Below are 17306 nucleotides of genomic sequence, written 5' to 3'. Positions count from 1 at the left end.
TGAGCGAGGGAACATGACGACATCGACTGCCACCAACTCAAATGGCGACTGACACTCTATCTTCTTCACGGGAGGTGGGTGTAATTGAGGCGATGGTTTGTAAAGCTGACAGCGCTGGCAGGTCCGTACAATGTCTGAGATCACCAACTGAAGTCCAGGCGCGAAGAGCCGTTGACCAAAAAGATCGAGCAGCTTATCTCTTCCGATGTGTGCCATATCTTCATGCGCGTGAAACACCAACTCGACCAGCCATGACCGCGAGATAACCGGCAATGGACCATTGTCCGGGTGGTCGAAGACAAGTAAATCATCCCTCAGCTGCAAATGATCCATGTGCTTCTTGAAACATTTCAGGCTCTCAGGCAGACGACCAGGCGGGGTTGTCTGTTCGACATGCGTCTTCAACTCCTTCAGCTGGTCACTGGAGGCCTGATGCTCCCGAATAGACGATGTAGTAGGGACTCCCATGTCAACAGTGTAGCTGACAGCGGCAGCTCTCTGAGCGTCAGGATCGGCGAACATGCTTACTTCACTCCCACCCAGTCGAATTTGAAGACTCGCGAAATCTAGGCAGATGCCGACAGTCCGAATGAAGTCAGCACCGAGGAGTAGACAATGGCCGAAGGAATCGGCCTCGTCAACGAGGAGAACCATGGCCACTGGAGCATGTGACGGCATACCGACTTGTGCGTGGATGAGCCTCTCGCACCGTGCTTGCCCACACAGGCCTATGATGGGTATGCTAACTCTCTGGATGGCGATGCCAGGATCATGAGATGAAATGAGCCGCAATGCACTGGCACTTATCATGCCGATGGCCGCACCGGTATCCAGTAATCCACACAGCGGCACCCCATTGCAGAACGCTGTGATGGTACACTGAGTGTGCTGGTCATGGTCGCAGCTTGGCTTCAACTTCTTGCAGGACGAGTTGGAGGACGTCGTGTCATCAACCTGAGATGCCGTGACTGGTGTCTCCTCCACACTCCTTGCAGAGACTCGACAACTCGCAACGCTCGCAGCGGTCAGTTGCGTTTTGTCGGTCTCCAGGTACGACTGAAGGAGATTGAAGTGAATGCCCCCAAGGCATTGTAGGTGCAGGATATCATTCGCTGAACGACAGTCATCAGTGAAGGTCATCGGGTTAGTTGGGCCAAAATGAACGACAATTTTTACTTTGTACATGGCTGCTGCCACGGTGAGCATATCCATCGCCAGAGGTTGTCCTGAAAACCGCATCAGCCTCAGAGACTGTCGAGATAACCGATCGAGCCGGAAGCCATACTTAGCGGGGCTCCGAAGGGCCTCATCTACCAGCCTCCGGCGAATGTCCCCACCGTCTGCAGGGAACCCATCTCTCTCAGTCATCCAGTGTCGAAGACAATCCACCAGAGAGTTTCCACCGCCTTCAGGACGGTACCGAAGACGAAGACCGTCTGGCAGTTCTTCGTTCTGGTAGGTCCCAGCGGCTGTTGCTGAGGACACTTGCATCCGTGACAGGAGATCTGCGGCGAAGTTTGATTGTCCAGGGACGTAGATAATTTCGTAGTTGTAATCAGCAAGTTCTTCCACGGTGCGGGCAAGACGATGGTTGACGAGCCGCATGTTGTGGAGGTACATCAGTGCCTGGTGGTCAGTGTAGATTTTAAAATGAACAGCACACAAGAATGAGTGGAATGTCTTGACTCCCCAGCGAAGAGCAGCAAGCTCACGACCAGTTACTGAGTAGTTCTTTTGCGCGCTGGTGAAGGTCATCGAGGCAAAAGCAATGAATCTGGGCTGTCCGTCCTGCTCTTGAGTTAAGCACGCTCCAGCACCGATAGCAGAGGCATCCACCCACAGACAGAGAGGACTTGCATCAGGTCTGTAATCGGGGAACGCGAGTGTTATATCAGCTTGCATGTCGGACTTCAGCTGTTCGAATGACTCAATCATCTCATCAGTCCAGGTCAGAACAGTCTTTGCAGGTAAGCCTGTCAGTGCAGACAGAGGTTTGGCGATTGTAGAGCAGTCCTTTACGAACTTCCGCTGGTAATTCACTATTCCCAAGAACTGTCGCAGCTGGTGAACCGTTCGCGGTTTATCCAGTCGCTGGATCTGGTCCACGTACTCCGGTGACTTCCGAAGACCCGATGAACTAATGATGTGTCCCAAGAACTTCACTTCTGGTTGAAACCAAGTACACTTGCGTCCGTTCAGCTTGATTCCCTGGGATCCGAGCGCCGTAAGAACGTCGTCGACCAGCTGCACATGCTTTTCAAACGTAGTCTCCTTCAGAAGAATATCATCTAGATATACGACAAGCTTCTCACGTGCAAATCCGTGAAGAATCGTCTGCATTTCCTTTTGAAATTGTGCTGGGGCATTCTTTAATCCAAAAGGAAGGCGTCGAAACCTCCAATGGGCCCTGGGTGTGCTGAATGCAGTGTAGTCACGTGACTCTTCCTCCAGAGGGAGGTGATAATATGCCTTGGAGATGTCCAGTGCACTGAACCACTGCACTCCGTGATGAGTCCCAAAAACAGTATCGTTGACCTCTGGCATGGGAAATCTGGTTGTTACAGTCTTCTGGTTTAGCCGGCGATAGTCAATGCACAGTCGCAATGTGCCATCCTTTTTTCGGATTGGGACGATGGGAGCATTCCAAGAAGATTCACATCGCTCAATGATGCCGAGACGCTCCAAGTCTAGACACTGACGCTCGACTTCGTCCGCAACTGGGGCAGACATCTTCCGTGGTCTGATGTAAATGGGCGTATCATCAGTCAACTCAATACGATGTGGTGTCATCAACGACTGGAGCGCATCCGCATCCGAGCGCATGAACACTGTTGAGTGACGTTCGAAGATCTCCTGTACCGCCGCTCGCTGATCTTCAGAGAGACCCGGTATGTCGGAGGCCGAGGGACAGGAACCATCGGGCTCGATCCCGTCTGTGGATGCTGTAGAAGAGTACACCGGCACGCTTCCCTCCACGTCCAGGGCGCTGTCCGCGGCGGAGTCCAGGTAACCGAGAATAGAACCCTTACGCACTGATTCTGAAGCCATTCCCCGGTTGGATACGAGGACACGCGGGTTGGTTGGATCAAAGATACCCGAGACGAACTCTAGGTCACTTGACGCGTCCACACGACCAGCAAAGACAAGAGGACGGGAATTGATCTCGCATGAGCTACACGCAGCAGGGAGGACGGCTGAACAACCTAGTACGGCTGTGTCTCGCTTCGTCACTCGGGTTTCTCGTACCGCCACACACGGTACATCAGTCATGAACAATACACAAGACTCCTTCTTTCCGAGTGGTAAGTATAGTGTCCATCGAGATCGATCCTTCCGAGACCCAGAAACAGCGTTTCTATTCATGTCCAGGCAGAGGCCGTGTTGCTGCATGGCATCTCTCCCGATGATAAGTTCGACAGGGCACTTGCTGCTGTCCAACACCAAACAATCCAATTGGAGTTCGATTCCGTGCATATTCACTGGAAGGCATACTCGGCCAAGGGCTGGCAGAGCACTGTTGCCAACAGCTCTTACCACTTCATCACTTGGGGTCATAAAATCCACATCCACAAACTTACTTCCAATGATTGTTCTGCCCGACCCACTGTCCAACACCGCCTCCACGTTTTCTGAATTCAGCTGAACGGAAACTCGCAAAATAGACGGAGATGAAATAGCAGAAGTGAAGACGGAAGCGTTCGTCGAGTCGGGTGCATCACCATCACAGTCATCTGTAGGATTGTGTTCGTCAACGGTAAGCAGGCTTGAGACAGGGTCAACTTCACTGGCGTTGCAGGTGTTTAGATGCGTTCTTTCTTGAGTCCCCTGAGCACACGATATCCCGGTCGATGGCGGGGCAGGTCGTGGTCCGGTGGATGACGGGGCAGGCGATGACCCGGCGGGCGAGACGGGCGGCGGCCCGGCGGGCGAGATAGGCGGCGGCCCGACGGGCGACGGGACAGGCGGCGACACGGCGGGTGGCGAGGCAGACGGCCACCCGGCGAGCGACGAAGCAGACGGTGGCCCGGCGGGCGACAGAGCAGACGGTGGCCCGGCATACGACGGGGCGGGCCGCAACCCGGCCGACGACGTGGCAGGCGGTGACCCGGCGGGTGAGACGGGCGGCGGCCCGACGGGCGACGGGACAGGCGGCGACACGGCGGGTGGCGAGGCAGACGGCCACCCGGCGAGCGACGAAGCAGACGGTGGCCCGGCGGGCGACAGAGCAGACGGTGGCCCGGCGTACGACGGGGCGGGCCGCAGTCCGGCCGACGACGGGGCAGGCGGTGACCCGGCGGGCGAGATAGGCGGCGGCCCGCCGGGCGACGGAACAGGCGGCGACACGGCGGGCGGCGAGGCAGACGGCCACCCGGCGAGCGACGAAGCAGACGGTGGCTCGGCGGGCGACAGAGCAGACGGTGGCTCGGCGGGCGACAGAGCAGGCGACGGCAGGGCAGGCCCGGCGGGCGACGAAGCAGACGTTAGCCCGACGGGATCCAATCGACGACGGGACAGGCGGTGCTCTTGTCGACGGCGGCGCCGACGGGATCCATTCGACGACTGGGCAGGCGGCGCTGGCAACGAGGCAGACGTTGACCCGGCCAACAAGGAAGACGATCGTCTAACAGGCGACAGAACAGACACGTCCGCTCCGTTGATGCTGCTTTCTTCACGAAAACGTTCGCCGTCAGGGCTGTATTCGGTCACAGCAGGCTGCCCTGGTTCGCCTGTGTGACCGACTAGTTTTCCGATTGCCTTGTGTGTCCCTGGCGATCTGATCGAACTGTACGGACGGGGGATGGTGATCGAGAACTGTCGCCACTTGCAGAACGAGTCTCCGATCGAGCACCAGCTCCAGGTCGCCTCCGGGCGCGTGAAGCGGACCCGCTCTGACGGAGCTGTGAACCTTCCGCACCTCCCTCCCGTCGGCCTGGATTCCGTGTAAATGAACGTGATTCGCAGTCTCGAACTAGATGATCTGAGCTTCCACAAGCAAAGCACAGACCAAGCTTCTGTCGACAGATGTCCTCAGCATGTCCACGACGGCCACAGAAACTGCAGAACGCCCGCGATCTGTCACTGCTTTTTCCTCTGGCCATGGATTGTTCAGACCTTGATTCGCGTTGAAGGCTTCTATGAACACTTTCATTCCGCTGCTTCTCACTTCGTCGCCGAGTGCCGGACTCATCATGCGTGTTCCTCTGAGAACGGCGAGCAGTTCGATCCACTGCCATCCCCGGTCTCTCAGGTGCTCTTCCTCGTGGCGGTTCTTCCATTGCGGCCAGTACCGTGGAGTCTAATCCCGCTACTGTGTGCTTCTTACACTGAAGAATCGTCAGGTAATGATCCCATAGCAGCGTCTTGCCGTGGATAGCCCTGTTATATCTGATGTCCAGTTTCAGCTGTTCCCGGATAACAGGTGGCAGGCTCTGGAAAAGTCGGTCTCGTAGAAGCTCAGACGATTGGACGTCCTCACCAGGAAAGGCGTCTTCGAAAAGAGAAGACAGTCGGAGGGCAAAGAGCGCAAGGTCCTCTCCTGGTCCTGGTTTCGCATTGTCGAAACGAATTCGAGTACTCTGCTGTGTGTGGTCAGTTTGGACAGCCACCCAACGTAGCATACGTTCCTTCAGTTTTGCATACGTGGTTTCGGTCCCTCCGCAAGCCGAGAACACTTCGGCCACTTCACCGACCAAGAGAGACTGCAGAAGCGGAAGAGCTTCGTCCAGAGTTCCGGAATACGTGCGTGAGCAGTGATCTTCAAATCGTTGGAAGTACTGGTTCAGACTTGTAGTACCACCCAGACCAAAAGTCGGAATGGTGAACGTCTGCTGAAGAAGGAATCCCCCAGACGATCCCTCACCAGGCCGACTCCCCGGAGGTCTTGACTGATCCCGCATGGGCTGCTCCGCATGGGTCGCTTCCGGGACATGAACAAGTTGCTCTTCAGTTCGGCTTGCCGCTGGTAACCGAGATGTATCCCGAGTGGGTGCGACTGACGTTCGCTCTGCCAGCAGTTCGCTCAGTTCGTTGATGCGCCCGAGTGCCTCCTGCAGTTGCAGCTCAAGTTGAGCAACACGCTCCTCCGGCTCAGCCATCTCGTTCTGACTCACCGTAGTAGCCGCAAGAGACGCGGTGAATCAATGTAGGAATCCAATCGACGATGGGCAGGCGATGTCCCAGTCGATGACCGGGCAGGCGGCAGACAGGCCGACGACGGTGCAGACGGGATCCGATCGACGGGGCAGGCGGTGCCCCGGCCGACGACGGTGCCGACGGGATCCAATCGACGATGGGCAGGCGATGTCCCAGCCGATGACCGGGCAGGCGGCACACAGGCCGACGACGGTGCAGACGGGATCCGATCGACGGGGCAGGCGGTGCCCCGGCCGACGACGGTGCCGACGGGATCCGATCGACGATGAGCAGACGACGTGTAGACGGGATCCGATCGACGGGGCAGGCGGTGCCCCAGCCGACGACGGTGCCGACGGGATCCAATCGACGGTGAGCAGGCAATGTGCAGACGGGATCCGATCGACGGGGCAGGCGGTGCCCCAGCCGACGACGGTGCCGACGGGATCCAATCGACGATGGGTAGGCGATGTCCCAGCCGATGACCGGGCAGGCGGCACACAGGCCGACGACGGTGCAGACGGGATCCGATCGACGGGGCAGGCGGTGCCCCGGTCGACGACGGTGCCGACGGGATCCGATCGACGATGAGCAGACGATGTGCAGACGGGATCCGATGGACGGGGCAGGCGGTGCCCCGGCCGACGACGGTGCCGACGGGATCCGATCGACGATGAGCAGGCGATGTGCAGACGGGATCCGATCGACGGGGCAGGCGGTGACCCGGCCGACGACGGTGCCGACGGGATCTGATCGACGATGAGCAGGCGATGTGAAGACGGGATCCGATCGACGGGGCAGGCGGTGCCCCGGCCGACGACGGTGCCGACGGGATCCGATCGACGATGAGCAGGCGATGTGCAGACGGGATCCGATGGACGGGGCAGGCGGTGCCCCGGCCGACGACGGTGCCGACGGGATCCGATCGACGATGAGCAGGCGATGTGCAGACGGGATCCGATCGACGGGGTAGGCGGTGCCGCGGCCGACGACGGTGCCGACGGGATCCGATCGACGATGAGCAGGCGATGTGCAGACGGGATCCGATCGACGGGGCAGGCGGTGCCGCGGCCGACGACCGGGCAGACGGGCAGACTGTGGATCGGCCGACAACAGGGCAGACGGGATCCAGCCGACGACGGGACGGACAGGATCCGGGTGATGACGAAGGCGACAGGACCCTGCCGACAACGGCGTAGACGGACTAAGCAATGTATATACCACAATGTCTGAATAGTGCCATGTTTGGATAGCTGGATTTGGTCCTAGCCCCGGCTGCGTGTTTATGGAAGTACGGGTAATAAATATGGCAAATTTCCCGAATGCGATTACCGTAACCAGCAAATACAATTGACCTATGAGAATGAGACACACCGGCTAACCTATAATTATCAGCAGCGTACGATCCACACTTTTCGAACACACTCACACAAACACAGGGCTGATCACGCCTAATTCCGTCGTTATTTGGGCCATACAAGTGTCACAGACCGCAAAATATGGTGAAATATTTCAACCATACAAATAAATCAGTTTGCACGCGGTCTAGATGCAGTGATGCACAAAAGTTCGCGCCCTGCAATCGGTACCAGGTACTCACCGGTGCGGCAGATTTGAGCACTCACGCCAAGTAGAGTCGCCAGATTCGGTCGGCACAAGTACTGCTGGTGCAGGTTCGGTCAGCGGGCGAGTCAGGTGCAGTCCGTGTAGAGACGGATACCGGCGGCAGGCACGGTCCACGTCGAGACAGGCACGGTCCGCGTCGAGACGGGCACCGGCGGCAGGCACGGTCCGCGTCGACACAGGCACCGGCGGTAGGCACGGTCGTGTAGAGACGGACTCCGGCGGCAGGCACGGTCCGTGTCGACACAGGCACCGGCGACAGGCACGGCTCACGTCGAGACAGGAACGCTCGAGAAAAGACGGGCACCGGCGGCAGGCACGGTCCGTGTCGAGACGGGCACCGGCGGCAGGCACGGTCCGCGTCGAGACGGGCACCGGCGGCAGGCACGGTCCGCGTCGAGACCGGCACCGGCGGCAGGCACGGTCCGCGTCGAGACAGGCACGGTCGTGTAGAGACGGGCACCGGCGGCAGGCACGGTCCGCGTCGAGACAGGCACCGACACGGTCGTGTAGAGACGGACTCCGGCGGCAGGCACGGTCCGTGTCGACACAGGCACCGGCGACAGGCACGGCTCACGTCGAGACAGGAACGCTCGAGAAAAGACGGGCACCGGCGGCAGGCACGGTCCGTGTCGAGACTCCGGCGGCAGGCACGGTCCGCGTCGAGACAGGCACCAGCGGCACGGCAGGCACCGACTACAGGCACGGCTGGTGCAGCGCAGAGACAGCCATCACCGGCACCGTGCGGTGCTGATAGTCACTTTGAATTAGTCACTGATAATTGTTACTGAATCACTGGCGCTATCAAAATCGCATAGGACGAGCCCCCAATGTTAGCGGAGCGCCGCCAGAGTCAACATAAAGTTCTTGAAAAAGGCACACTGTATTTTCACCGCTTGTGAGCACTCGGACACGAAAACCGCACGACCGTCACGCTCCGGCTCCGTCCCCGAATGCCCGCCCCCCCGCCGGCCGCCGCAGTCAGCGGTCAGCCGGTGCCCCGCGGCGGTAACCTCCGCAGGGGCGAGGTCAGGCTCCGGCGGAGGGCAGGGCGCCCGCAGGGGCGAGGTCAGGTCAGCCCCGACTCGACTCGGACACCGCAGCGACGCGGTGTAACATAAACGCACATACGGGTACAAGGTCGAGGGTTACGTAAGGTTCGCGCGCTCATTTGGAATCGGGCTCTCGCTTCGTTTGTTCGTGCTCTTGGTCTCGCTGCAGTCGGTCCTGCTTTTGTTCTATCGTCCTATCAACATGCGCTGCTTACAGTGTTCTGACATTCGGTTTTGGACTGCCAGCCGCTTGTTCGTTGGGTTTGAGAATTCGTTAGAGATAGGTACGCTTGGTCGTCGGCCGTTCGGTCATTCATTTTCCCCTTGTCCCTGCCCCTCGACCCACAACACTTGCTGAGGACATCCATATGAAACGCATCGTTGCGCGGCAAATCAATGTATTTGAATTAACAACAATTATTTATGACGATGAGGATGACAATGGCAGTTCAAGTCGATCTTGGACACATAGTTAAGCTACTGGTTGATCAATTGACATTATTAATGGACGTGACAACACGCAGGGTGAATAACATATATCACAGAAGCAGCTGCCGGTCGAGTCGACAGCAGCAGTGACCCGAGGTCGGGTCGGTGGTCCAGCGATGACGGTCCAGTCGGTCCAGCGATGATGGTCCAGCCGGGGTCCAGCGACACCGGCTGCAGTTGCTGTTCAGCGGTGGCCCCTGCCGCGCGAGGGGCTCCATGGACAGTAGCAGCAGACCTCGAACGCTGTCTTTTTGGCGACAGTTCTTTCCGAGCGTTTCAGCTTCTTGGATACTTGAGCCCTCCTGATTTGACTAGGAGATTCAGATGGGCTCCAGCAGACGATCACGCTGGCTCAAAAACAGCTCGCTGCTACGAAGACACCAGTTATATCGAGTTTGAAGATGTGGGTGTCTTCTAGCCAAAGTTCTTGCCAACTAGCAGACAGTGGTAGGATGGACCTTGAAGAGCACCTTGCTCTCAGTAGACTCCGGTAGGGTCCAGTTTGTAACACCCGCTGCTCTTGCGGTAGACGCCGGTAGGGTCGAGCTTAGAGCGCAGCTTGCTCTTGTGGTAGATGCCCGTAGGATCGAGCTTGCAGGTCACCTTGCTGTCGAAGTAGACGCCCGTGGGATCGAGTTTGAAGAACATCTTGCTCAGCGGTGTGTACGCGTCTGCACAGGTTCTGACAAACTGTCTCCAGCGGGAACACACGGATGACGCCTGTGACTGTTACTAACCGCAGCCGGTGAGTACCCTTTTATAGTCCCCCTGTGTATCGCTCCGGGCAGCGGTGGGCGGAGCGATGCCGCGTAAACCGGGGACGATGGAGACGTCCCCGGAGACCCCGAGGCAGCGGCGCAGCCACAAGCCCGGGACGGAAATGTGCTTTAGGTGCGTCTTTAGCAAAGACGCGCTTGAGCGTTTTGTGTGTTGGAATCGCAAGTTAGGAATAAAACCTCATCGCATAAATGTTCTAGGGCAACAGTTTTCCGAATAATTCTTTCCAGCCATGTCTGTATTTGTGAAAAAGATGAAGACAAGTTATGCAAATAAAGGGAAAAATCGAAAAAATCATAAATGATTGTCGCGCAATGTCGAATGTCGCAAATCGCATTGAAAAAGAGCTGCATGTAGGAGAAGCGCCAAGGTAGTCATGGGAGGATATGCTTTTCCACTAGAATGTTGATCGATATAAGCAATAAAACCAAGATGTTGGCACAAGGTGGACTATCAAAACGGCTTTTGGAAATAGCGCGTTTCTTAGTATCCTGCTGCCAAAGAATGCCGCTTCGCTGACATTCCTGGCATATATTTGGTGGCGTAGGAGATTGATAAAAATATACCGTAATGTCCAATTACTGGTCATTCACATCCTTTCCTACCGGTGTTAAAACGATTGTGGTTAGTATGGTGCTTTATTTTCCAATTTAAGGCAAAATGTTGTAATTAGGGTATGATAATTGTACCATGAAATCAGAAAAGCTGCTAACCGAAGTGGGAAATTCCTAACCATGCAGAATAATGACATTGATATCTCATATTCGCGCTATTTTGGTGCTATAAGCAGCAGAACGTGATTTGTTCAAATTCATTGGCACTTGTAATACCAGGAAGACTTTAGCTTCCTCTTAAATTGACACTGTCGTTTTGTGGTAGATATTCTAAGATGCTTAGGAAAAACCATTAGCGTCAAGCGTATGTGCGTCATAAGGAACCTCAATAAATATTTTGTAGTCCTTTCATCAACGCGATGGGGAGAGAGCCCTGACCCCTGGCTTGAGCGTCCCAAGCAGAAATACAATGATGTTTCGATGGCACTGCGGAGCATTTAGACAAAGGTATACGACATTTTATCGATACATGCAAAATTAAAACAAATTAGTGAGGTCGATACATTTGCTTCCCTGAAAAGACGCTAAAGCTCTGTGCATATAAGATAATGATAAAAATGATTATACTTAACAATAACTATTTGTGCCTGGTCGCCAGTGCTGCCTCTTGATTTGGCACTGAAGAATTACAACAGTCAGAAAAATAAAGACATGGATATCATCTCCACAAGAACACTACAAGCGGACCATAACTGGCTCAACTCAAATGTTGTGGGAAAAAGTCGTGAATAACTTCTGTTTCTCATATAATGGATCGTGCTTCGGAACGCTCCAAAAGAGCAGTTTTAGTACATATTTTTTGGTGTTGCCCCTCTGCTCAGCGCTGCAGTCGCTGATAACGCCATGCTGAGACGAATGACGACCAGTCGCTTCAGTACCTATCGGCGCCAGGACAAGGTGCGGCCATCCTGGCGCGCCGCGCGGCGACGGCCGGCGCACCGGCGCCGGCACGCAAGATGAAAGTGGTGCCGCCGTCAGCGGGGGTGACGGGGAAGGAGGGGGGGGGGGGCTGCGTGGGCCCACCGCGGCGCCGGTAACTCGTTTGGGACGCTTCCTGGAGCTACCTGCTTTCCCTACGTTCTGGAACTGGACGGCGAAGGATGAGGGCGACAATCGCGATACAGACGCTATCGGTGACCAGTTATCAATGAAGGCTGGCGCAACTATCAGACTTGCGTTACATATTACACAACTTTATAGTAACAAATATCACCCCCGAACAATTGCTACTGAGCAAAATAAATTAATGACATTTTGCAGTCAACATACAATAAGCGCGGTTTTAACCCGCGAGTTGCTGGGGGGACGTTAAACGCCCCCACTTTTTTCGCCGGGCCATAGCATAAAAACGGCGCGCTGCAGGCGCGCCAAATTTTGAGTGCCTGTCGGGAATTGATTGAAGTGTATTGTGACAAAGTTTCAAAAAAATCGGTCGGATAATTTTTGAGATACCGAGGTTTTAGTGACGTCATGATTTCTGAGTTTCCGACCAAAAACGGCATATGTTCAAAAAATCATATAAAATCACAGAATAGACATACAGACATGCCGTAAACGCCATTGGACTGCCAATACCATGTACAATCAAATGGCTATCTTCGATTGTTGATTATCGTTCCGCATTTTCCAAAATCTTGAACTGAATCTTGGCAATTTCTCGTGACTACTTCACGACCATGATACATGCATTTCTTAAATTGAACTTTTTTAGCCAAACACGTACACATATGGTTAAATGAATGTCACCATCGTGTTCTACGCCCCAAATTACCCATAAAACATGTGTCACAGGCTGCGAATATTGGTTTTGATTTTCGGCGATATGTGCCTGCCCGGTTGACCTGACCTTGACCCTGACCTATGCTTGACTGACCCCTACATGGAGCTGACACTCTTGTAGGCCTTATATGATGGATTGTGCACCGTTTTGACAGAGTTTATGACGAGAGGCGCCCATTGCGAAGTCCTGAAGTCCATGCTACTGAAAGTCCGATTTCAGGTGTTTGACCTGACCTTGACCTGACCTGTGACCTCAAAATTCAACTTTAAAGTACTCATCTGAAGCGTCTCGTCGCGTTCTTCCGTTTGCCGCCTCGTGCGTTTCGCTGCGCCTATTGGTTCTCGAGTTATCGGCTGGGGACGTTTAACGCCCCCCCCCCCCCCCAGCAAACGGTGGGTGGCGAAATACCCCAGCAACTGCCGGGTTAACTTGACAAACTACTCAGCTTCGTAATTTGTGATATCTCGCAAATGTAAAGTGAGGCGACTTTTTAGCCACGCCCTGCGGACCCCGGCGGCGCCTAGGGAGTCATTGGTGAACAGTTGCCCCTTTTTTGTTTGGAAAGCGAAATAAAATTAAATTTCCATGTTCTTTTTGCACTCTAAGCTTATTCCGATTCATCTGTCTCATACCGTTTTCCGACTTAAGTGCAAACAGTATAATAATTAAGATTACAAAACGCTTGTATACTCAGAACAACCCCCGGTTCCCCACATTCTAGGCATCTTTACTGAGCGTGCTCTCCGTGTGCGGACTGCAGCAATGAGTCAAGTCCAGTGTTATGTAACTGGCTGATTTCAAATCACACTTCAACCTGTTGTAAATCACGGTGCTTGAGAACTGGAAGACAACTCTCACCTTCTCCTCCTGCTCATTGCAGCAGTCCGCTGACATAAAGCTAATTCCCCGCAAAATGATAGTGGTGCAAGGCCCCTGAGCGACAATGCATCCGCAATTGATTTGTGGATTACAGCTTACCTACATTATCAGTAAAAGACACGCACGTACGATTACATTACAAGTCTTTTGTCAAGTGCTTAGAGGGAAGAAACAGAGTTGCGAAAAAAACATCTGATGTGGATATTGTTCTGGCTTCTGTCAATGAAATATGCCAGCCGAAAAAAATGTTAATCAAGCATATCTGGCTCCTATACTATCCATAAAAATGCAATGCAAACTGTATGCTGTGCTACATTTACCCATCAATTTGCATTATTTCACAAAAAGCAGCTTTGAAGCTAATGACATATTTATAGCGCATTGACGACTGTATAAATGCATTCCTACCAAATACCCCGCCCCTAACCCCTTCAAACTCCTTTATAATATTTCAGGAAAAAATATTGGGAAAATAATCAATCAGGAACTGTAACAAGAGAGCCAAATGAAGGAAATATTGCGCAAAGTCGCATAAAACTACGCTCATAAGCTATAACTTCATACCATCAGCGATAAAGTTCAATCAAGACTGATTGTCTTAATTGTAAAAATCAAAATGATCTTGAATAAAAGAAATGGCCCTTATCACCAACACAAGGGTCTGAGCCCTGCTGTGGCTCGATCGACTTACCTGATCCTCTGATAAATCCACCGATGGCACGATTACCGCTGGCTAATACGGCGCCTTTTGAAGGTTTTCCTGACCGCACGCTTCACCACGGTCCCTGCACTGTCTGCCTGACAGAAAGCCTCCGTTCGAAAACCCCAGATTCTCGCCAATCGAAACACCTCTCTTCTAACATTTAGCCGCGCACAACACAAAGAAACCGTCAGAAACCTTGTAGGAAAAGTGAGTATCTTATACGTATCAAGATGAGAATGCCACTGGTAAATCACACTTTATGGATGATTTAATCGAGAGGAGCTTGAACATTAATTAACCCACGGCGCTTCCGCGCTCAGTCACAACGTCGCCAACGCTAAAAAGCAGGACGACTCTGGAGCACTTTTCGCCGCACCCGCGTCTCGCCGACAGGACTAGTACTTTTGACTAGAGACTATATCACAGATTATATCACGTTTACGTTCCATGTAATGACTGACTGGCTCTGTCAGGGACCGCCGTGCATAAAATACTCCCAACACGTAAAATGTTGAAGATGTTCAAATTAACGGACAACGACCAGTGCGTTTTTTGCAAACAAGCCCAGGAAACGGCAACACATTTATTAGTACGGTGTCCAGTAGTTGAAGTCTTCTGGAACAAAATATGGATGGGTTTCAAGCGCGGTAACATATCATATCGGAATGTTGAACTATTACCTCGAAAAATAATATTTGGCTCATGTAAAGATAAAGCCCAAGACTTTAATCTGTTCTTGCTCCTGGCCAAATGGTTTATTTGGAAACAAAGTAGGAACGAGAGCATGCTTACGATGCGTTCATACCTGACTCATTTACGACAATATCAAAACGTGCAAGAATGTGTTTATAAAATCAACGGCAGAGTTGAGGAATTTAATACTCTTTGGGAGGCAACCTCAAAAATGATTAACATCCTCTCACAGGAATCATGAGCAACGATCGCGTCGGGGACGTGAAATGGTCGAGTTTTGTTTCCCCTGCTTAATGTTTCTGCGTGGTAACGAGGCTAGTTATAGGGACAGGCGTGTGGGACGTGCGGCGCCGGTCGCGTGGGACCAGACGCCGGTCCCACACGAGACCGCCGCGCCCAGATCGTATCGTAACCCGCAAGTGCCATGTACATACTATCGTTATGTTCGTATCTGTTCTAGGTGATAATGTAATAAATGTATAAAAAAAGTCAAAAAAAAAAAAAGCAGGACGATCCGACTCAACTTACACGTACCTATGTATATCAATGCGTTGCAGAGTTAACCCCCGTTGGCTCGCATGACCCCTTCCCAAGCAGAGGGTAATCCAGACCCCCCCCCCCCCCCCACAGAGGATGATCCGACCCCCGATCTCGGCACGGTAACCGGAGTCACACCCCGTGACGTCATCGGTCGATCAGTGGTCTGACAGACACCAATCAGTAGACTGATGACGCCTGTTTATACTGAGAGCCGCCAGTGAACACGTAACCGGTCATGTGACGCCACCGTCACAAACTGCTCGTCTGGACATCATGACAGCTGACCTTTGAACCTGCTTCACAGTTTGGGGGATGCGGGTCAAATGGGTATGCTAAGTGACTGGCGATGGGTACTGCAGGAAGAATGGGAGTGCTGGCGTCGGTAATGGGTATTGCATGATTGGTTTATGTAGTGCTAAGCTGGCTTTCACATCACCGCATGCACCTTTATTATTGCGAGCAACATATGCAGAGACCCCTCATGAGAAGAAGGTTAGCTTAGCGTAAGTAAGCGTCTAAAAACCCTTACACTTCGAATCGACTGTTTATAACTCCACTCAGTCCTCAAACGAGTGCAGTCTGCTCCCCACAGACCGTATTTTATCCCCCGACTACAGTGTGCCCCTCTAGCCATGAGCAGTCTGTCCCCCGACCGCGGCCACCCATTAGTCGTGAGTATACAGCCCGTGTTTCTGCCATAATCCGACAGAGCACCCGCAGTGTTTACGGTGGCGGCCTACGTCAAGTCCGTCACTAATCGTCTCGATTACCGCGGCGCCTCAGTATCTGGAGTGAGCTGTTATAAACACACACCAGGCCAATTTCCGGGTGAAAGGGCTATCAAAAAGGAACTGTTACCGCGGCAGATGTCACTTATGGTCCTAAAGTGTCGAACTGAATCAGTGACTCAGTACGCAGTATGCCTACAAATGCAAGAGGTGTGTACTTTTTCGTGAACTTATTCTGTTGCGTGCCTTGGTAGTTATGCCTCTTTATCATAATCATCGGGTTTGTATGATCTTCTGTTTTGTCTATATTATATACTTGTATGATTTTGTCGAATATGATATGATAGAATTGGATTGTCTGGGTTGACTGCATCTATCAAAAAATATACAATCTTTTAGGATGACCTTTGATAGAATTAAACGTTTGGGCTGGTAGAGAATGGCAGCGCTTCTGAAACCCCTCCTTTCTGTATAGACATTACGAGTTATTACGATAAATTATCTGTAACTGTACAAGCATTTTATTGCCATTTGTGCTACTGGATTCAAAGAGAGAATCGAAGTGAGGAAAGGCTGTATTATTTTAGTCATGAGGTACGAATAATAAACTTTTAGAGTGCCAGCAGCCAGACTGTTTAAATCTGAGTGTTGTCGGCCACACGATAGATAAGACGAATGATGTCATCCCCCACGAGTATGTTCGAACCATATCCCGCAGAGACGGGGAGGCGGGCGGGGCTCGGACACAGAGCCCCGTCTGCCCCTCTCTGCTCTGCACCCGCTGGTGATGCACTGGCAATCTGCAATGGATGTCCCTGCCGCTGCAGCTGTGGGTGCCGGCGATTTCTGTGGAAGCCTGGACGGCCGAACCGGCACCGGTGAGAGGCGACCGCAGCCACGAGCGGCGGCCACCAGCCACCAGCCTTGATGCGTGGATCTCCGCTCCAAGGCACGGCACTGTGGTGTCCCACTCGCCGCAAACCGGCGGCCAACAGACAAATCTGCTGCAAAACCAACAATCTCCGGTGGAGAGCTCGTTTTTTCCACGTCTGCCCAGCCGCCGAAGCGGAGCTCTGGCAATATTATTGACGTCAATCGGCAGTGCCATCGATATGTTGTGCGGTGGGGCCGGCCGCGGAGGCGGTGGCCGTTCCTCAAAGTGTACGGACTCAGGTCCGGCTGGACGCTGCCAGAGATGTGATTACACTGTTATACACACAGCGTTTGTCGAGAATCCGCCAGGTGATTTGGAGGGATTTTCCAGCGCCGCCAGGTCAGACCGAGATGGCATTGCCG

General features: G+C 53.4%; 1 protein-coding gene across 1 annotated transcript; it reads left to right on the top strand.

The window, feature by feature from the left end:
- The first annotated feature begins 615 nt into the window (after positions 1-615).
- On the top strand, positions 616-4945 carry LOC122390032 (circumsporozoite protein-like). The gene is made up of 5 exons (XM_043382602.1): positions 616-668; positions 996-1050; positions 1347-1455; positions 3861-4480; positions 4829-4945. Exons 1-5 carry the CDS (start codon positions 616-618, stop codon positions 4943-4945), a joined length of 954 nt encoding a protein of 317 aa, XP_043238537.1.
- Positions 4946-17306: the final 12361 nt, after the last annotated feature.

The sequence above is a fragment of the Amphibalanus amphitrite genome, unplaced genomic scaffold, assembly GCF_019059575.1.
Source record: "Amphibalanus amphitrite isolate SeventyFive unplaced genomic scaffold, NRLGWU_Aamphi_draft 000380F_arrow, whole genome shotgun sequence".
In the NCBI taxonomy this organism is placed as follows: Eukaryota; Metazoa; Arthropoda; class Thecostraca; order Balanomorpha; family Balanidae; genus Amphibalanus; species Amphibalanus amphitrite.
Note: the sequence above shows the minus strand (reverse complement) of the source record. Positions and strands in the feature narration are given on the sequence as shown.